General features: G+C 36.4%; 1 protein-coding gene across 1 annotated transcript in view; it reads left to right on the top strand.

Moving 5' to 3' along the window:
• Positions 1–23,397, top strand: part of pard3aa (par-3 family cell polarity regulator alpha, a) — a 426,774-nt gene that overhangs the window by 204,763 nt on the left and 198,614 nt on the right. Inside the window, 3 exon segments of the mRNA XM_042714045.1 lie at positions 4,177–4,526; positions 12,731–12,870; positions 14,572–14,700. Of these exon segments, the coding sequence (XP_042569979.1) occupies positions 4,177–4,526; positions 12,731–12,870; positions 14,572–14,700 (619 nt within the window).

The following is a 23,397-nucleotide window of genomic DNA, read 5'->3' as shown; positions in this document are numbered from 1 at the left end:
TCAATTAAATCACATGGAATTCAACCAATCAGATCACAATCACACAAACAAATAAAGTGACACGAAACATGCGTGTTTTCTCATCTTGTGCATCAGGCATTCAGCCAATGTAATGTAAATTCTCAGACTCGTGAAAAAAAGGTACAAAGCTGTCACTGGGGCGGTCCTTTGTGTTTCGCATTTTGAAAAGGTACCACCCCAGTGGGGGATAAAACTAATGTAAAAGAACCCACCCAAAGATCTGGGTATCAAACCTATTACATCAAACATTCAGAAAATATTATAATATCGCATGCAGGTGGAGTTTCTTTCCACATTTATCCACATTAAAGTTCTTGATTACATGAGCATATAAACTAATGTAAAAGAACCCACCTTCAGAGCTGGGGAGCAACTGATTACATGTAATCTGGAGAAAAGATGAGAATATCGCATGCAGGTGGAGTTTCTTTCCACATTTATCCACATTAAAGTTACTTTTAAAAGTAATTCATTACAATGTTGCGTTACTTTCTATAAAAGTAACTAAATATGTTACATAGTTAATTTATATTGACATTAATGTTACGTTACTTTTGCGTTACTATTTAAATCTGGGCTGGGCTTGCTTGTGTGCTTTTAATATAAAAAGTTAGATTTTTGGCAAATGTTAAAGCCCTTTCGCACTGAAAGCCTCAGGCTGAAGGGAATGTAAATTCACGTCTGTACAGTAGAACGCAGAAGAATAAAGTTTAACACTCTTCAGCAAAAAAAAAAGAAAAAAAGAAGAACAAATGTTAGTTTATCTTGTGTAATTTTTGTTTATTAGTATGGTTGAATTGGATCATCGAAGGTCAGCAGCAGATTGGTTAATAAATGGGATTAAATAAATAAATAAATAAAGGATATTCGTATTGTTTAACATATTTAATTATTGCATCTAAAATAAATATTATAATTTTCTATTAAATTTATTTAATAATTTTTACGAAAACTAAATCTTTTTTTTTTTTTTTTTTTTTTTTTTTTTTTTGTGAGTGAGTGAGTGAGATGAATTAATGCATGTTCCCATTTATTACTAAAGTAATATCTTACTCCCGATTTCTCTCAACATGGGGACAGGAGAGCTTTCAGTAACTGGCGTTACTTATTTAAAAAAGTTACTCATTGAAAAGTAATGCGTTACTTTACTAGTTACTTGAAAAAAGTAATCTGATTACGTAACTCATGTTACTTGTAATGGGTTACCCCCAACACTGGAAAAGGCACAGCTGTGGGATAATTCATAATCTCATCTAAAACTAATTTACATACATCCTTCAGTCCGCTTACACAAACCCAACACCACAAGTTAATTTCCCCAGTGTCCCAAAGCGTTATTATGTTTTAATTGCTCTGCTATTTTTTTTGCATGAGACCTTATATATGTGCGGGCTTTCGCCGCTAGTGCAAATACACAAACCCAACAGGGTCAAGGATTGAACACGACCTTGCGAATTACATACACATCAGGTAGATAATGTGAGCATAATACATTTTAGATATTACATCCTTTTGTTCTCGTGCATATTGCTGTCCCTTTAGTGCGTTTGACAAATCGATTCGATATGTTCGTTATCTGTAAACAAACTTGCGGTTTCCATGCTTGTAAAGTCAATTCACAAGAGAGTAACTTGTTTAATCTGCAACTGCGTTGTCGTCTTTTTTTCTCTCACAGCTGCTGGATTCATACAGACCGATGTTTTCTTTATCTCACTCTCTCTCTCTCTCCCTCTGTTTCTTGATTGTGCTCCACGTGGAGTTATAATTCATAACGATATTCTAATCTTATTGGATTGGTTGCATGGGTAAATATTTATCAGCGGTTGATCTAACGCAATGTAATGGTGAGTTGATGGAGCCATTTATTATTCAGTCAGACAGAGGGAGTCGCATGATTAGCTGTGTGTCACCGCTTCGCTCGTCTGCTCGTTCGTTTGGGGGAGGGCGGGGCTACATTTGCATAACAATAGTTGGGCGTCCCTAAAGTGAGGCTCTATTTGCTGTCTAGTTTCAGAGATTGATTTAATGAAGAGTTTATTGAGACGGAAATAACTCACTCTGATGTTTCTTATGTTAAAGGAGTAAACAGCGACGTATACGACTGTCGAGCTCGTGTTCCTCTGCTGTTTCGTGGTCTTGTGTTGGGTTTAAGTTTCTGGGTCAAACTATCTATATGCAAAATAGCAGCATTAACCTGTATTTCCGATGTGCTTGTCTTGGATTTTTTGGGGGTGTTTACAGCCATAGTTCACTAAAAAATGGAGATTCTGGCAGGGTTTACTCAGGCTCATGTTGTTTTAAACTCCATTCCATATAATGGAATGTAAATGGTGACTGCAGCTTCCAATCTCTAAACCTTAAAAAAAAAGCATAAAAGTGGTGACTTGTGCACTGTATTTCAAGTCTTCTGAAGTCACAGGATTGCTTTATGTGAGGAATAGACTGAAATTTTAAATGTTTATTTCTGCTTTTTCCATAGCTTTTGCTCTTGCTTATATAATTTCAAGTTTTCTACATCAAGATGCATGAAAAAAGTGAATAAATGAAATTCTCCCTCAGACAAAATTGTTGTACCATTCAAAACTTTTTAGTCAGATTTTTATTTTTATTTTTTCCAGCGATGATGATCAAAAATAACAGTAAAGACTTTTAAATTTTGAACTTTTATAAATGCTGTTCTAAGGTTTCCACAAAAATATTGTGCAGCACAACTGTTTTCAACATTGATAATAATCAGAAATGTTTCTTGAGCAGCAAATCAGCATATTAGAATGATTTCTGAAGATCATGTGACACTGAAGACTGGAGTAATTACACTAAAAAAATAAATTATATTTGAACAGATATAACACCAACATTTTTGATAATGAAAACACTGTTTAAAAAAAAAACACACTATTTGTTTTTACTGTACTTTTGAAAAATAAATGCTGCCTTGAAAGAGAATTCAAAAACATTTAAAAAAATCGTCACCCCAAACTGAATGGTAGTAAGTCATACTATGCCATAGATATTTTATTTTGTTATTATTATTATTATTATGAATAATACGGAATGTAACATGCATTATTATTATATTATTATAATTATTATTATTATTATTGGGAGAACTATTGCTTTAACACTTCCACCACCAACATTTTTGATCATTTTCACAAAAATGTCATGGCCTCCATAATATTTTGTTGTATGAATATCTGAACATGCAATACCTTAAAATAAAGAACAGAGCCTCTGCTTTTAACAAAAAAAAAAAAAAAAAAAATGTCTGTTTTATTTTGGCTTCAAGCTTTCTTTTTTTTATCAACACTTGAATGTAGTTTCATAAAAAAAGGCAACATTTTGATCAAAAAGCTGATAAAATCACGTTTTTATCAAAGACTACATTTGGATCATATTCAGTTTGTTGATCAAAGCATAGATGCAGCAGATTGTTTCCATCAACACCCCCAAAGCATCCTTTACTACATCCGGGATCACCATTTTACTCGCTAACATTAGGCAGTTTTCATTTATATGCTGTTTATTATTAATGATTGCATTATTTTCCATATGCATCTGCTTACATATGAGATCGCTCTTTTCTGCATCTTCCTCGCCTGTGTTTTTGATCGGGAGATTGTGGACTCATTCAGGAAATGCGTAATAGCGCCCCCTAGTGTACAACAGTGAAGACACGGAAAGAGTTAATAAAATCACCTCATTCTATGCATTCAGAATTTCAGTGTTTCTAATCTACATAAGTTAATTATGAACTACTCCATTATATATATCATAACTAGATCTGTTATATATTTATTTGACATCCAGGTTTTCCTTTTTGCCATATCTTGCAGGTCTGATGGACTGCTGTTTTTGTCCTCCATGTGGCACACTTATGAAAACAGATCCTGCTTTCTGCCTCTAATACGTTTCACTGCTTCCTCCCCAAGGCTTTGCGATTATGGAAATGGCAGATAACGTGAATTAACCTTGTTTCCAACTGTACTAGTACAATTAGCCAATGATAAAGCAAGGCAACCTTTTGACCTCTGCATCTGCTTTGCTTTTAACAATCGCAGTAGTTAGGATGAGCCTGTTCAGTAATTCACAATGAGATACATCCTTACTGAAACGTGTGTGTGTGTGTGTGTGTGTGCTGTTCTCTCCCCTCAGGGCCCAGAATTTGTTCAGACAGGCTATGCGTACTCCACTCATCCTGTTTCATGTGGTTCCAGCAGTGAAGAAAGCCCAATACGAGCTGTTATCTCAGAATGAACTGGGCCTTCAGGCTGCTCCGGGCCCCAGGGACAGGGCCAGTCTGGTGGGAGGAGGTGTCGACTACAGTCCACTGAGAATGTCCAGAGCCGACTCGACCCTGGGCTATCCCATGTTACCACACATTGCAAACACATCAAACAGGACCCCACCGGGCTCCATCCAGTCCTCCAGACCCACCAGCGCTGCCTCCTCTTTGGGCTACTCTAAAAAGATCGGCCGCAAGTTCAACATCCAGCTGAGGAAAGGTACGGTTACTCAAGTCTCATCATACTGACTCACAGCGCTTCACGGTAACATGACCTTTCATACGAGTACATTTACCTGTTAATTGAAATAGCCCACTTTGTCAGATTTGGTAGAGCGTTAGCCCAGATGTGATTTGTAGGCTTTTTCAAATATGCAGTGCTTTGCTTGTGTCTTAGGCGTGTCTTATTGCTACTCTAGCTGAAAGCAACATCTAATTAAACTATCTATATCTATATCTATACACAGATGCACACACGCACGTACACACACACACACACACACACACACACACACACACACACACACACACACACACACACACATATATAAACAAAGGGCAAAACATTAGTTTCTCTCTGAAAAACAAGTCTTAATATTGTTTTAAAATAAACAAATAAATAGATAAATAAACAATAAAATATTATTGTATATATCCAGAAAATCCAGTATTATTTGTAATATTTTATTGTTTATGTATTATTAATTATTAAAATTTTGTATTTTATATACATTATATAATTTCAGTTTTCATTATAATTAAAGTTTTAGTAATTTTGATATGTGCTTCTGTCACTTTTATTCATTTTTTAACTAATGTGTTTAGCTTTAATTTAATTCATTTCAGTGTTCAAGTCATTTTAGTACCTCAACTTATACTGTTAGCTGCCACAGTTTTTCAGAAAGAAACTAATGTTTTGCCCTTTGTTTATGTATATATATAAAGCACTTATATATCATTGCTCTTTTGTTGTTTTTTGATTTTTAAACAATTGTCCTCATTTGTAAGTCGCTTTGGAAAAAGCAACTGCTAAATGACTAAATGTTTAAATATATATATATATATATATATATATATATATATATATATATATATATATAATATATATTAAAATTATTATTATTATTATTATTATTATTATTATTGTTAAGCATTTTTTCCGGCATTATATCCAACATTATTTCAATTAACAACAACGATTTTTACTAGTTTTAGTTTAAGTTAGCAATAACACTGATATGGCCAATAGAATATGACCCCACACTCATACATGCTTGTTCTTTAATTTTAAAACCATTAACAATGATCAAATTGGAACAAATTCAGAAGCACACAATTCTGTCAAGACTGAAATAACCAAAATCTTTAATTAGACTGCAGGTCCAGATGCTTTTGACCACTGAAGTGAAAATGTGAGAAATACACTTGCACGAGAGATCTTGTTGCCCTAGCATTAAAAAATAGCGTACAACATGCATTTATTTATTTATTTATTTATTTGTTTGTTTTCCTCTGAAGTTGGCTGTATTTTCTGCTGTTTTAATAGCTGATGATATCTGTGCGAATGGCAGTGTATCTTTTCCGCTGTAGCGACTAACATTGTGTAACTAATGCAGTTAGTACTTCAAAGGACTCTATCTGCTATTGTCAGGAAGTGCAGATGCAGCTTCCTCTCAGACTCACGTACGGCTCCAAATCCCATTGGTTCTGCATGGCAGCCGCGTCTCAGCATTTCACACCGCGGGAGAACTGGAAATGTCTGTCAGAGATACGACAAACACGCTCGAACAGACTCAAACAGACGCATGTTTATGCATAAACCAAGACGTGTGAGGAATATCTGTTACTGCTTATGCAGCAGCCTCTGATCTCCATTAGCAGCAGCTTTTGAGAAGAAAATACTAGAACGAAAAGCCACAAAACTTTCTGTTTCTCTGATGCTATGTTCCCTCCCCTCTTTGTCACCATGTCCTTGTTTTAGCGATGTCGTAATCACACGCTCCAGCGTGTTTAAATGAAAGAGCAAAAAGAAGTTTATTTGTCAGTGGGCTTGTCTCAGTGGCATCTCTTAGGTTGACGCAGCAGGAGAGCGAGCGGGAAAGACACAATTAAATCCTGACAACAAATGGGCCGGGCTTCAGCACAGTGTGAAATATGGAGTGGGTTGGGGTGGGCAGGCGTACGCCACGCTAGCCTTTAATTGAAAAGACAACCGCGGGTGAAAGAGGGAGTCTTTAGCTGGAGTCTGACACGCAGCCTGTCGCATGCTGGAGCGTCTCTCAGGTGTTTGTAGCACTTTTTGGGCTGTAATATTCATAGAAGTGAGTAGACTGACAGTCCTCACAGTATCTAGTATTGTCATAGTACTGGGATGCGTCCTAGTTAAATAACATCTTGTGAAAACGAAGTACATATGTTTTAATAATTTTTATTTATTTTTTATTATTTTAAAGTTTTTTTTTAATACTTAAAGAAAGAATTAATAATAATAATAATAATAATAATAATAATAATAATAATTCAAATAATAATATTAATAATAGTTGCCAAGGCAGCATTTCAAATTTCCAATGTCCAAGTTTTTTTTTAAATTATTATTATTATTATTATTATTATTATTTTTTTATTATTATAATTTTTTTTTATTCATTACCATTTTTATTTATTTATTTATTTTTTAATAGTTTTAGGTTCAGTTTTAATAGTTAACGTATCTAGCTAAAATTGTTTATTTAAGATTTCTTATTTAAATTTTATGTTCAGGCATTTAAAAAGTGCTGTGATAGCACTGTGTTTTTTTTTTTATACACTCAAGTTGTTGAACATATATAGTTACAAACTCCTTTATACTTCAATGGGTTGTGGGTAATATCAGCTATAAAAGCTTGCATAATATGCAGAAATCCACCTGATACTACAATATACTATAATATCCAACTTATAATACAATACAGTCCTGACTAGAAGCCCTCTCTTGGAAACACTTGTGTAGCCCTGAATCCAAACACGAATGCCGCTCTTCACTATCAGTCCATCTTCATCTTCTCTCTCTGTGATTGGCAGAGCTAGAGGGAGGGAGACAGTGTTTCTGGCTGTGATGCAGCAGATGTTGAGCGCTGCGGTTCTTGCATGTGTGCTGGACTGAGCTGAGAGGACTGTGTCTGGAAGAGCTTGGGTTACAGGCTAAATACAGCAGGTCTGCGGGAGCCTTCAGCGTTTACAGTACAAACACCGAAGGCTTGCTCTCCGCCCGGGACTTCACCTGGAAGCTGATGCGCTCTCTGGTTTCGTCCCGTTTGTAGTGAGTTTTGGAAATATTGACCCTCGTCGAGCCTCTTTAATCTGTCAGAGCTCTCTCAGATTGGCTTCAACACGTCTGTGCCAGCGGAGAGATTTATTTGTTCTGGGCACTTTACCACCAACAAATAAAAAAACAGTGTTGTCTTTATATGAAATTCAAGTTTTATTCAGTGACAGGTGCGCTGCTGAAATAAAATAATGCATCTGATGCTGTTTATACTCAAGGTTCATTCTGCTCAAGCGACTGTAGCAGTGAATAGCTCACATTTGGTGTTTTTAATAGTCTTTTTTAAACACATCAGTAAAAATGTAGTGTAAAATTATATTTTATGCCTCCTTCACCTCTTGTTTTAAGGTCTATCCCCAGCTTTTTTCCAACTCTTTTCATGTTGAATTTAAATGCTTGATGTTGTGTTCCTTAGTTATATGTTAACTCTATTACCATATCAACTATCTTTTACTAATATTTTTATAATAATGGTTTATTATATACTGCCATCGTAATGACATTCTTTCTGTAATTTAACACCTCAATGACACACAAACCCCACATCTTTATTTTAAAAAAAAAAAAAAAAAAAATAAAAATAATAATAAATATACCAATTTATTCCCCTATATTATCCCCATACCCTAGTCTGTGGATGTGGGATTTTTCTGTTCCCACACCTGATCCCAAACCGTATAAACAATCTTCCAAATTTTTTTTTTTTCTCTCTGCTATGTGGATGTGGGATTTTTCTGTTCCCACACTGGAGCTTCAATCGTTTAAAGAGTCTTCCTCCTCCTTCCATTAGTCCATTTGTCTTTTTTTGTTATGATAATCTTAAAATAGTATTCTAAGAGGTCTAAGACCACACTGTCTGCTCTCATTTGTCTTTTCCTCCTGCTTTCTCTCTCAAGCCCTCATAAATTAATGCATTGCGGAGAACATTTTCCTAATTTCTTCCTTAAGCTGTAATTTTCTGTACTGCCTTACATTGCTTGATTTTTTTTAAACTTTAAGACTTTGGCACAGTCACATAGACAACATTTTTAAATTATCTTTCTCTCACATAATCCAAAAAAAAAAAAAACACATCAATGGAAAAAACCCTGAAAGTAGCCCGGGCCACATGCATGATTAATTAGTGTGGGGCTATTAGTGTTCCATCCCTGTAATCACTTGATTGTAAGCCGTTAACAGCTGAATGTCCTAATGGCCCAAAGTTTGATTGTAGTAATTATCCTGCAGAGGCATCAGGTGGGGTTTTGATAGCCTCACAGGCCTGTTATTGACTCTGGCGTCACTTCTGCCGGCTGTGGCTGTACGTCTTGGAACATTTAGCTGAGCACCATAACAAACATAAACCATTCAGAGAACAGCACAGCTACTGACCCCAGACCAGCAGCACCAGCTCATGCTGCGGCAGGCTTGTGTTCTTTGGAACATGGGAGTTTCAGTACCGGTTAAGCTCAGTAAAGGGCATTTGTGGCATAATGTTCATTATCACACACACACACACACACACACACACACACACACACACACACACACACACACACACACACACACACACACACACACACACACACACCGGTTTCCATGCTTTATTGGCACATTCCATAGACATAATGTTTTTTTTTTACTGTACAAACTGTACAAACAGTGGTAGAGCATTGCATGAGCGGCGCAAAAGGTTGTGGGTTCAATTCCCAGGGAACACACATTGGTAAAAAAAAGTATAGCCAGAACGCACTGTAAGTCGCTTTGGATAAAAGCATTTGCTAAATGCATAAATGTAAATGTAGATGTGAACTTTACTCTAACCCTATACCTAAAACTACAGCTCACAAGAAACTTTCTGCAGGTTTAGATTTAAAAGAAAAAAAAATAATTCTGTATGACTTAGAAGCTCTTTTCCTCATGGAAACCAAAAAATGTGCCAATTAGGACAATGATTTTCTGGGGACATTTTGTCCTCATCATGTAGGGAATATCTTAAATTTATTAAATCCTAAAGTTGTTTACAGCATAATTTTTTAGTCATTCTAAAGTTTATGACATTACACTGCAATAGCAAAAAAAGTTGTAATGTGGGATATAAATTTAGACAGAAACTAAAATAAACCACTAAGCACTTTACTAATTGGCAACAATATTTTAGCGTTTAACATGCAGTGGAAGTAAATGGGGTACATTTTTGGAGGAGCAGAAATGTAAAGCTTAAAATATTATTACATCACTTACATTAATTCTTCTGTTAAAGTGTTTATTATTTAAATTTTAAAGTTGTTTAAATCTCTTTAAGTAATAATTTTTATGTTGTTTAAATCATTATTTTATACTAAATTCATACTATTGAAACAGTATTTTAACGTTTAAAAATTACATGTAACTGTATAACGGAAGTGAATTCAGCCAATGTTTTTAGTAGCAGAAATGTGTGGCTAATCATTTTATAAAATCATTTTTAGTCATTTTAGGGTTTATTACATGGGGTTACCAAAGCAAAAAGTTGTAAAATATGATATTACTACACAGAAAAGATTATTAAACTTTTTTTAACACTAAAATCATACTAACACGCAAAATGTTTTCGCCTTGCAGCTGTGCTGAAACAGTATTTTAACGTTTGCAAAATGGCCCAATTCACTTCTCATGTGAAGATTCGATCACATTAGTAAAATTTTGGTGAAATTTCATGAGCAAATGTCCAATAGTGATTAATAGTGTACTGATGTATGAAGAGAAGTCACGGAAGTTAGTCAACACAACCGACTTTAACCTGTTGCTAAAATATTTCACCCTCATGTGAAGTTCCAGCACCAATTTCTATTGAAATGAATGGATTATGCCTGCGAAAATTCGCAGTACACATGACCGTTATTCTGTCCCTCACTTTTTAACTCCCTGTTTTTGTGTTATGATACCACAAGTGTTGTTTTATTGAGCAAAACTTGCTTTGATGCCGGAATATTGCGTTTAATATTAATTTCACAATATTTAATATTGCGAAAAAATTCCCTTTTTGGGCACAAACCATGAACACGACCTATCCCAGATATGAAAGCGAACACAGACAGTCCTGAAGGCTACAAATGTGTCTCCAGATAAAAATACGTGTCCTGCCTATCAGTCTGTATCTCCCACATTGCCTTTTCTTTTACCATTACAGCTGTTGTTGGGATGATAAGGTCAACCTTACTGATCCTTCTGTGTCCTGACCATTACTCTTTCTCTCCGCTTCTACATCTGCCTATTCTTATTCATTTGGCACTCCCAAAAAGGTCATTTTGTGGACAGGGAGCAAATTGCTGTGCATACCCCGCGTCTGAGCCCCTAACTACATTTTCCAGGATTTACTGACGTCTGTGGCGAGCTGTAAAGCTCAGTTTGCCTGATGCATGCGCACATCAAGACCCTTCAGAGCTGGGTTTGAAGGGAGTTGGCCTTCTTTTCAATGAGGAAAAGCAAATGTCTACAGCATGTGTTCTGGAGGAGCTGGCATGACGACCCAAGCATGTCTTGTTACTGCCCCGCTAGATTTGTAAAGCGCGTGCCTCTGAAACACACAGGTCTAAATCTGAAGTCACGCTGCGGTTGTGCCCCGCAAACAGATGGGTTTGAAACGTTTAATTAGGGTGGCCTGTGTTGCCATATGCTTGGGTTTTGCCTGTGTAATTTGTATTTCTGTGCACAGGCGGTCATGGAACACACTGTTTTTTCTCTATAACCTTTAAAGACATAAAAATATCCCGTCTGATGGATTCAGATTAGTTATTAGATACAGTAGATTTGAGCAGGACTGTAATTTTACTGCGGACGATATGCAGTCCCTGTCATTTATAGAATTCACGAAATGTTTGCAACAGGATTAAGAAATTAATACTTTTATTCAGCAAGGAAATTGATCTAAAGTTACAGTAAAGACATTTCTAATCCTTAAAAAGTTTTCTTTTTCAGATAAATGCTGTTCTTTTGAACTTTGCTCATCTGTGAATCCTGAAAAATAAAATGTATCACAGTTTCCACAGAAATATTACTGAACATCACCAACTGTTTTCATCATTGATAATAATCAGAAATGTTTCTTGAGCAGCAAATCATCATATTAGAATGATTTCTGAAGATCATGTGACACTGAAGACTGGAGTAATGATGCTGAAAATACAGCTTTGATCATAATAATTAATTACAGTTTACAATATATTCACATAGAAAACAGCTGTTTGAAACTGTAATAATATTTAAGAATTTTTACTGTTTTACTGTATTTTTTATAAGCCTTGTTGATCAGAAAAGACTTCTTTCTGAAAAAAAATGTATATATAAAGTGTATGAGTGTTCAAGATAAAGAAAAACAAAAATCCTATAACAGTCTAGTTTAAAACACTTGTCAAGTTATTAGATATGTATTTTTTATACTGATGTTGGTTTTATACGGTTATATGATAACTGAAACTACTACATTTGAGTACTACAATTACTAAAACTGAAACTGAAATAAAAAATAAATCTTCAAAAATGATCATAATAATAAAATAAAAGAATCTTAAAAATGACAAGCACATTAGAAATTTATTAGTACTGAAAAATGAAAACTAATGTAAAAAGTAAAAAAAAAAAAAAAAAAAAAAAAATAATATATATATATATATATATTATATATATAGATATATATATATATATATATATAAATATATATTAAATATATATATATATATAAATATATATATATAAACCTAATTAAATATAAAGTAATTTGAATTTAAATAATAAACCTAAATATATTAAACCTATATATATATATATATATATATATATAATAAATTATAAATTAAATTAAATACTAAAAACTACAAAACTGAAATAATATGAAAATAACAAAAATACATAACAAAATTACTTAAAACAAACTAAAAGGAAAATAAAAACTGAAAAAAATATATATATATAAAATAAAAGGTTAACTTCTAAATAAATTGAAATATATAAAACAAACAAACAATAAATAAATAAAAATATGTGCTGTAAAAAGTGACATTTTAAAACTCAAAACTAAGCTTTAAATGTCAAATTATATTCCCAGACGGTATTCATATTCTTTAGCTCATGTATTGTTTGTTGTGTTTGTGTTGCAGGTCCGGAGGGCTTGGGTTTCAGCATCACCTCCAGAGACGTCCCGATTGGCTCTTCCGCCCCCATATATGTGAAGAACATCCTCCCGCGTGGAGCCGCCATCCAGGACGGCCGTCTGAAGGCCGGAGACCGGCTGCTCGAGGTGAGAAAACCTGGAAGCGGTTGAGAGCGACGAGTGACATCACATGGCCCTCACTTCCTCTTCCTTTTCACAGCTTCCTGAACTTTCAGCACCATATACAGCTTTTCTCATGCTTTTCTTATTTTAAAATCCCAGCAAACATACAGCAGGACTGATGACTGCTTGTTTTCCGGAGGACTTTCCCCCTTAATCCATTCTGCTGGGTCTATCGGAGGCAAGATGTCCATTGTTTTCCTCTCTCTCTTGTGAGAAGCACTCTCCTTTTTAGTTTGGGAGAGTAAATAACCTTCATAAAAGAGAATGGACAAAAAGAACTTAGCTGATGGCTGATTTACAGTGACAGCCAATCAACAATGGCTATTTCATTTAGAAATGGAGCAGGACACCTGCAGACTCTGATGCCAGATGCTTCCGTGGAGCCAGAACGTCATCCATTTGGCTTAGCAAACCCTGATTCATCGCTTTAATGGAGTCGAGGCCTTTCAGAGTGCTTTCGCTTCACCCCGTGCCTTTATGTTGCCATAGAAATATCAGGACAGTACTTCCTGTTGTCATGGTCACAATAATGCGACTGCAGTTAATTGCAATGCTTGATTGGATGTAATTACATGGACTATAATTTAGGTTTTATTTGTTGCTTTATTAAACTCTCTTTCAAATGTCTCACATCAGCGTCCCGTAACGTCAAATTTGACAGCAGCGCCACTTTTGCACAGGTCAAGCTTTTTAATATGATGCTCAAACCTGTTTAACCAATGATTATGTGTGTATATATTAATACTATATGTAGTAATTCTGATATTAGGAATATTATGTATTACATGCATAATACATAATAGCTAAAAATAATTTAAAGACTTGTTTATGTTGTTGAAAAAAGCTGAAATAAAACAAATTATAAATACTGGATGAAAAACAATATATTTAACACAGCAACTAAATATAGTTTTTATTAATATTTTGAATTTGTTTTTATTTTTATATTTAGTTTTTTCTTTCTAATTTCAGTATTTTTTTTAGCAATTTTGTTGTTTTTGTCATTTTTATAATTGTTTTTTTAAACGTATTGTTTTTATTATTATTATTATTATTATTATTATTATTATTATTATTATTATTGTTATTATTTTCAATTTTAGTAGATCAAGTTAATATTGCCTTGACAACTAGCTGAGTTATTATTATTATTATTATTATTATTCTTTTTTTTTTTTTTTTTTTTTAAAGTTGAATTTATTTCAAGTAATGGTTTTAATTAATTAATTTAGTTTTAGTTAACTGTAATAACTTTGCAAGTAATTGATATAAATTAGTTGAAATTTCTAGAACTAAAACTGACTTAAAAATACATTTAATCTAAAATACATTCAACAAATAATAAAATGACAAAAGAAAATAACAGTTACTAAAACCTAATCTAAAATGAAAACTGAAAATGATAAAAAAAAAGCAAAATAATAATGCTATAATGCTATGAAAATAGTACTAAAATACCATGTATAAATACAAATGTGTGTGTGTTTGCATTCTTATTATTTAATATAATATAAACATGTTTTTAAAATTACTGTTTGTGTTTAGTGCATGTGGTTTACAAAATGAAAAATATACATGGACGGAAACAGATTTGCTTCACTGTTAAGGAGCAGCATTTTGCTGTCAGATCTTCATGTTTCTGATATTCTGTTTGTGTGGGTGTAGGTTAATGGAGTGGATCTGAATGGTAAGACTCAGGAGGAGGTTGTGGCTCTGTTGCGCTCGACTCCCATGGGAGGCACTGTAGGTCTTCTCATCGTCAGACAAGAGGACGCTCTCCTGCCCCGCGAAGTGGTGAGTCACACACTCCCACACACACCTAAATGTGCAACCATCTTAAAATGGCTTAACAATAGCCATAAATGGTCTCTTGATATCACACAGAGTTCATATAGCACCATGAAATGGCCTCTTCAACTCTTTCCCTGCCTCTGGCCTGTTTAGGTCACATGTGTGCCATAGAGGCAGCTGCCACCAGCCTTAACTCATTTTGAAGTCATTACTATTTCCATAAAAGATAATTCAGGAGTGCAGACAAACTCCGGACTGCCTTGACACTTGATTTTTTTTTTCTTGGTCGACATTCCATAAAGATGCTTCTGTATTCACCCAGTGCTGGAGGTTCCCATTGGTTGTCTCAATGATCTGTTGTTTACAGCATCAGTAAAATTACTCCTTTGCACTTAGCAGTGTTGATGACAGTTGGGTTTTTTGGAAGTCTAAACCCTGATATATGAATGCCACCAGAAAACAAATCTTAATTCACCAAAAGCATTGTCCGAATGCACCACAAGCACACATTACATTCATACGCTGACCGTTTTGAGTGCTAACGGTTTACTTTTAAAATCAGTTGTAGTTCTTTTAGGTCAATTGCTGTTTGGTGGAGACAGTTTGAAGAGAATCATGCTAAGCAAGATAGTCCAAGTTAATTACTGTCCACATTTATAGCTAGTTAAATCTAAATTGTTAGCCTCTAGCTACCTGAATTTAAAGGTAACTATGTCTCCTATCCAAATTGCAAAACAGACCCAAACAATGTTGTGTGCTTTCGGCTTGACTCTGTCAACACAGGCTAATCGCAAAAACATGCCTCTATCTACATTTGTGCAAAAAAAAAAAAAAAAAAACCATACAATTCTCTGCAGTTTCCAGCTGAAATGAACACTAGAGGCAGTAAAACACCAACAACTTTTATTCTTTTTCATGCAAATTATGATTACAGCGGCAGATTATCAATTAATCATCATTTTTACCCCAGCACATTGTTGGTGCACTAGTGCATTTTGATGTTTGCATCACTTAACCAGCTCCATATGTATGGCTTTTCTGATGCACAGTAGTAAACTTGCTCTGTAGCACACCCGGTACAGCATTGCACTTACGAGATCCATAAAACACGAATCACGGTAAGTCTTTAAGAGTCTTAAAGCTAAAATGCCATTGTTGCTTCAGAAAATGCATTTTTATCTCATATGTGCTTTTGTTCACACCATTGGTTAGGTTTTGTGTAGGTGCTGCTGTTCGTTTTAGTGCCACTCACAGGACATTTCATTTCCGAAATGCCTCGATGGATACAAGTACAAACGTAATAAAACCTTGCTGGATTCATGTGTTTCTGATTTAGATCAAGTTTAGCATGCTTTTAGACTTCCACTTTGAAAGTGTCACAAAACGTGCAAGAAGCAACACACACACACACATATATATATATATATATATATATATATTATATATATATATATATATATATATATTTTTTTTTTTCAGAAAAGTTACCACAGGACTGGGTTGGACTTTGTTTTTGTCAACCAATGGCAGAGTGTTAGGGAATCTGCCTTTTTTCTCTCTCTCTTTCTCTTTTAAAATGATTCAAAATACTGTAGAGCACGCACCCAAACCTATCGAAGAGGCTAGCATGTTTTGATGTGTGGCATCTTCACAGAGGCTTGAAAAACACATCCCCGGAAGAAAGTTCAAATGCAGGCTGATTGATTTTGGCCTTATTTAAGCTCGGGGTGATTGAGAGCAGGTGGAGATGAGGTTTGACTTCCTTTCTCTGGCTCCAGCGAGATTTGATTAAAGACACCATCATGAAGACACAGTTTCACCAACTCTCCTGCTCCACCTCGTTTCTCATCAACTCCCCCTTAAAATTTGGAGTTTAAGACATCAGAGCGACAGGGGTGGGAAGAGAGAAAGCGAGGGAAGAGATAAACTGTTGGACGCTTCATTACTCTTATTGTCACATTAACATTCGGAAGGCTTCGGCTTTTCAATGCACCCCGTTCAGGCATAAAAGGATCTCAATAATCCATACAAGTATGTTCATAAAAATCAGATTACAAACGCATCACTCTACTGCTGACAGTTATTGCAAATAAAGTGGAGAGAGAGAGGACAGCGGAGGGTTATTGATGCTATTTTGTAGGTCTGCGTGAGGGAGAGAGAGCGTGGTGGTTTAATATGATGCTATGGGAACGTTGTCATGTGAGCCAATCACAGTGCCAGACTATTAATGCATCATCATGGAAGTTCTAAATCTAAAGACTGACACACTCTGCTACAGTGACAGGTTACAGTCTTATAAATCAACACAGCCAAGTGTTAACTTAGTCTATGCTTTATGATATTCGAAGACACAATGCAATTAACCTCAAATTATTATAATGACATCAGGAGAGAAAGTAACAGAACGGAGAAAGAACTGAACCACAAATGTGTTGAGGGATCTTATTTATTTATTTTCATTTGTCTGCACGCATACGATTAGCCTCTGAGGCATCGAGGGAATTGCAGACATTTTACGGAAGCGCGAATGTCAAATGCGGGCTGGCAGAGGCAGTGACTTATTGATAGGGGCGTCAGCTTTAACCTTTGCTCACAGCCGAAGTCTAGTCCTGTGGGAACCGCAGAAAAATGTGCTTTGATGCCCGCGGCCGGCCCTCGCCCTTTAGAGAAAAAGAGATGCGGGAGGCGGCGGCTGCACCACGGGCATGTTTGGTGAACTCCAAAGAGTCTGTTGTGCCGGAATCGATGAAGCGCTGTCCTTGGAGTGTCCTGGAGTGTGGCTGAGGAGCTGCTGTTAGTTGAGTGCAAATTATAGGTCACTCAAAGTGCAGTGTGTCACGGTCATATACTCATGAGATTACTGCTCTTTAAACAACTGATTTGTTGCTTCGTTTGCTATTCTGGACAGTTAGATTGAGACTCGCTGACTCGTCTCAGTAAATTTTTGAATGCAACCCTTCCTTTCCCACTGAATGTCGGTGTGACATACCTCGATTGATACCAAGTTTCACTCTCATCTGATGGTGTGTGTGTGGTCATTTCGACACATCACTTAAATTGAAGTGTCTGTCAGACGCCAGCTAAGCAAGCCAAAAGGTGACAGTGGCAAGGAACCGAAACTCCATCAGACACGGAGAAAAAACCTTGGGAGAAGACAGGCTCAGATGCTCCTCTGGCCTAATGGTTAACCAGTTCTCCATTCTTCTGGCTCAGATGGTGTGTGGGGGGGTGCACCAGTTCTCCTCTGGTCTTTGCTTAGGCCAAGAGAGAACTAGTCTCCCGTCCGAGTCTGGTTTCTTCTTACACCAATCACACTATTTAGATTTTGATCACCTAACCCAACCGCTACCCCTGATCCTTACATTTGTCAATATCAAACAAAAGATATAACAGACAAATGCACCTATAGTCATAATTTATTAAAAAAAAAAAAAAAAAATTCTATGTTTTCTGAAGCTAAATGATTAATTTGCGTAAGGAACAAGACCCAAAAGTGATCACCGCCTCCAGCCGTAATATTCAAAACACAAACATAAAAAATTGTCACATGAAAGAAGCGTTATTTTAGGGTTAATCGATTGATTGCATCATGTTAATGTTAAGCTTTGTCTTTTGAATGAGATGAGATGGCGCGGGTACATTTTCAGCGATTAAAACCTTAAGTTTCACTCTGTTCCTCGCAAAAAGATATTACATGACATCAGAAGACTTGGGATATAACACGAGCTGATTGTAATGCTTATACTGTTTTCTGGTCAGTTTTTGCTTAAGTACCTGTGACTGTACTTTTGTCTGCCTGTTATGTGTTTTATATTGTTTATGGAAGGGTTGTGGTTAGGTGCTCACTTTTGCAAATGCATGCAAAGAATCAAGGGATCTGACACACAAGGCAAACAATTAAAGTAATGGAGTAACATGCACACTGAAACATTTTGCCCAGTTGAATTAAAAATTGACGCCAAGGGGTCCTGACCAAGAGTCAATATGTGACGAGTTAGGAGTGAGAACATGTTGGCAAATCTATCATTAAGATCATCTTTGGAAGTGGGCCATTGAAGAAGTCTGCAAACTTGTAAATAGGGCTTTGTTTTCTGCAGTTGAGTAAAATCCTGTATACACAAACACTCAGGATTTGTGTAAAGCTAATCAGATTGGATTTTGCAAGAGCTCCATTATGTGTGCCGCATGCATAAAATTGGCCTTGAACAGTCTGTTAGTGCACTACGGCAGTGACGTCTGAGACTGTGGAGCACCTTGCCATCTTAACATTTGCATCAGGTTTGTTTATTTCGGAAATTGGAAGAGAGCCTTGAATATAAACCAATCATTTGTGTTTCAGAACTGAAAAAAAGGATGTCAGAGGAGCAGTGGATAGTCAATGCGATTGATGCGGAGGGTGAAAGAATAGGAGAAATGATGAAAGTGGGAGGATCCGGGAAGAGAGGGAGGGAGCGCGACTCAGCGGGAGACGGATAGGCCAGAAGATGGAGAGAGAGGGAAATAATGAGAGATGTGATCAAAAACTCCACTGTGGAGAAAAGAAGGGAAAAAAGAGAACTGACAACAGCGGCAAGGGGGCAATCGTGTTTTGAAAGACATCCTGCACTTGATGAAGTCTTACCTTGCCACTTCGGTGAGAACACACTCACGAACACACTCCGAGGCTTGAATTATTCATGTCAGAGAACGCAATTATCCGGCCCACTAATGTGGCCAGCGGCAGCGTGAGAGCATTAGAACAACACAACACACACACACACAAGCAATTCCATCGTGTAAACGAAAAGCCCACCGTGTTCTTCTGCCGGCTGTCTGGTCTGCACTGGCCGCAATTTATTGTTCCTTTTGATCTCCCAGTGTGCACTGCTGAGAACACTCAGAAGTTAGGCGTGTTTGTGACCACTGCTAAGCCAGAGTGATAAGCAGAGATTGTATATCACCTCCTTCCCTCCGCAATATAAATAACTCATTGTGCAGACTTCAGCCACGCCAGGCAGAAGGAGACAAAGGAACGAGAGTGAATAGAAATTAGCTCCAAAGCTTCAGCTGGAGATTAAATTATGTTGATTTACATTAGCATGTTATGTTTCACTTAACTTTCTCTTCCTTCATCACTTTTGCTTAGTTTTGCTTTTGTTTTGCTTTGCTTTTGTTTAGTGTTTGTTTTTTGCTTTTCACTTTTTGCTTTTTCTACATTGATCAATGTAGCCAATCACTGTTTTTTTTTTTTTTTAAATGTAGTTTGCACATCCATGCTAGATGAAACATGACTAATTAAACAGAACGATTCTTGAGACGTTTGAACCTTTTTGTGAATTTGACACAATGTCTTAATTCTCTGACACTGTTGTGCATAGATTGGCGATATCAAATGATGCATCCATGGCTCACCCCACATACTTAAGGTTGATTTATATGTACTTGAGCACTCAACCAGCCCAAATTACCAACATGCACAGTCCTAGTCTTGACTGCAGTTGAGCCTTTAATGGTAAACTTGACAGATCAGAATGAAATCTCTGAGCAGTTTTGAGTAGATGTTTGTACTCTTGAAACTGTTTCGTGTGGTTCATTTTCTGGCTCAACTTCCTTGAAAATAACCCTATGAATGACAATGAGCTTTTTGTATTCATGCTCAAATAATACACCCATCTGTAGTCAGTTGGAGCTCTCTCCAAGTTGGAGTTGATGATCACGACTGTTACCTTGTTCAAACTTACAATAACTGTATCTTGTCAATGCTCTTGGCTGCGCCAGTCCAATCCAAATCTCCCAGAACGGTCCAGATGACAGTGTGTACGGGAACCTCGTCACAGAACAGTAATTAAACACTACATTAAATTCCTCTTCATGACCAGTCAGACTTTTCATGGATCCATTAGAAGCTGAATCTGCCAAGCTAAGAGAATCTTAATTGCACAATTAATTTGAACGCTGATGTGTACTGACAGCTGGATTTATGGTGTCTATAGAGGCCAGATCCAGACAAATGTGTGACAGGTTCTATTTTAATACGGCTGATGAGTTGGCTTGATATCCCACTAGTTCCGTTCATTTCGCCAGTCATTTCTTTCTTCTTCTGAACTTGTTTCAGAAAGATGCAAGTTATTGTTTTTGAGTTATTGTTGCTCATTTCCTGTTTCGTTCCAATTTCTCTCATGTCACTGTGAGGAGCGTTTCTTTTTTTAAATGTTCTTTGGAAAGATTTTGTGAATGTTAAATTGTTAGGAAATGACAACAGCAATCCAACTTTTGTTTTTCCCAAATGGTCGCAATTATTCACAGCAGATAATATCATCGTTTCTCAGAATCACTTTGTACGCTCACACTTGCACACTCGTCTTTTCTAGTGCCAACAGGTTTCGACATTTATTTCCCCATGAAGTCATTTTTGCTTTAAATCTGTTCACTGGATGTGGGAAACTTTAGTAACTCAGAGGGGGGAAGAAATCAAATCAGCATGTTACCTGAACACTGGAGACTAGCCTTGAGTTGTTAAATTACAGATTGCTGGATGTGTTGATGGGAATGGTTGAGAGAGCTCTTTTGTAAGCTCTGGGAAATAGGAAGCACGTTTGTTCGTGCTCAACAAGTGCCTCTGATTGCCCGAGAGCTGTAGCCATCATTCACAGGTAGCCTTAAAACACAGACAGCATTGGTGTGTTCACAATGGCATATTACCTACAGTTTTTAAAAGGATGTAGCGTGCCGTATACATATATCTGTATGCTTAGTTTGTTTTCAGAACTTGCAGTGTAAGGATCTGTTCACACGGGACATTTCTGTGTCCATCTACACTGTTTTTTAATTGTTGGTCTAATTGTTTTGTTGCAAACCTAGGCAGAATTCTGGATATGACATACACTGCAAAAAAAAAAAAAAATAATAATAATAATAATAATAATAATATTTTTTTTTCTCCCACACACATCACACACACACACACACATACACACACAAAAAAAAATATATTTTTTTTTTGCTGAAAATGTGTTCACCCTCAGGCCACCAAAAATGTAGATAAGTTTGTTTCATCATCAGATTTGGATAAATGCAGCATTGCATCACTTGCTCAGAAGTGGATGTTCTGCAGTGAATGGAGTGTGCAGTGTGGATCTTAGTGTGCAGTGGTCTTAATTTGATGTTTTTATCAGCTGTTTGGACTCTTATTCTGGCGGCACCCATTCACTGCAGAGCATCCATTGGTGAGCAAATGATGGAATACTTCCTTTAAGTGGAAGTTATTGCAGTGTATGTTATATCCACAGTTCAGCCCAGGATTGTAATAATTGCCAGAGCTGTGATTTTAAACCTGACGGACTGTTTCGTAGATGGATGTGTTGATTGCAGACAGGTGTTGTTCTGCGCTGATTGCTGATGAGCCGCCCCTGAAGCATAAATGGCACTCTTATGTGAGTTTCGTGTGTCATATGATGTCCAGATCTGTTGTGTTACCAACCCGTTTTACTGTTTCCATAGCAACGGCCAGTGGAGGAAGTGAGCTTGGGCAGGAGGGCATCCCGCTTGATTAAGATAATTAATCCCTTTCTTATTTAATGGGTGTGTCTCCCTGTGGTTTTTTCTAGAGCTCGACTGATTGATCGGCCGATTTTTGGCATTTTTTAATTAATCGGCATTTGCCGATTGTGCTGCAAATTAGGCCGATTTATAGGCAGACGCTGCTGGCAGAGAATTAATTTTCAGTCTGTGGGAAACACTGGTGTCTGTCAGTAAACATAAAAAAGCATGCTTCATAACTGTTTTGAGAAGATGCTTAAGTTTTTAGCCATGTATTATTACTCTAAATTGGGCTACTACTACTATTACTATCTTGTACCATGCAATAATAATTTGCTCAAACTCACTTTTATCGGCCAAAACATATTGCCCCAAAAAATCAGCATCATGTATCGGCCATCGGCTGCCCTGATTTCTAAATATTGGCATCGGCCAGTGAAAAACCCATATCGGTCGACCTCTAGTTTTGTCCCAAATTACAGCCCATTGGTTTCATCTGTCATAACCCTGACCACATCTCGTCAGTCTCCACACCGCCGTCAGATCCTTAGGGAATTATTAAGAAAATGCCTGGTGGCCACATTTAATTATCCAGGACATTGTGTTCGGTTTCTGAAAGTGTCTCTGATATAATTATCTTTTTGTCAAAGTTATGTTATGCCTTTAAGCCTTTGTCATAGTCGCAGTGAGGTAATTCTCCACCACTTCTGCTTACGAGGTGTCGACGCGAGACCTGCGGTCCTGTCGCTGTCCTTGCTGGCAGCTGTTAGCCAGAGTGTTTCATCTGAGATGTCGTGACGGCAAAATGGGCTCTGTACCATGGGAACGGAGCCGTTTCTGAGCCAAGATAGCTATCAGGATCTATTTGTAACTTGGCAGTCTCTCTGGGTTTTTTAACGGCGAATGAATTATCACATTCTCTAGGACCTTGGCTCTCTCACACCTGCCGAGAAAAATGTAGTACTGTAAGACCCTTAAATCAGTGACTGTTATTATTCATTGAGAAGAAAAGAAAAAAAAAACTTTTGAAGTCTTTGAAAGCTTTTTGAAAAGTTTTGTATAATATCTGAATTTATTCAGAATGATTAAAGTAAAATAACTTTGACACAAATAACACAAATTGAACAAATAAACCTGAACCAATATTCTTTTTTTAGATGCTTTTTTTTAGGTTTTTAGAGC

The sequence above is a fragment of the Cyprinus carpio genome, chromosome A24, assembly GCF_018340385.1.
Source record: "Cyprinus carpio isolate SPL01 chromosome A24, ASM1834038v1, whole genome shotgun sequence".
NCBI lineage: Eukaryota > Metazoa > Chordata > Actinopteri > Cypriniformes > Cyprinidae > Cyprinus > Cyprinus carpio.
Note: the sequence above shows the minus strand (reverse complement) of the source record. Positions and strands in the feature narration are given on the sequence as shown.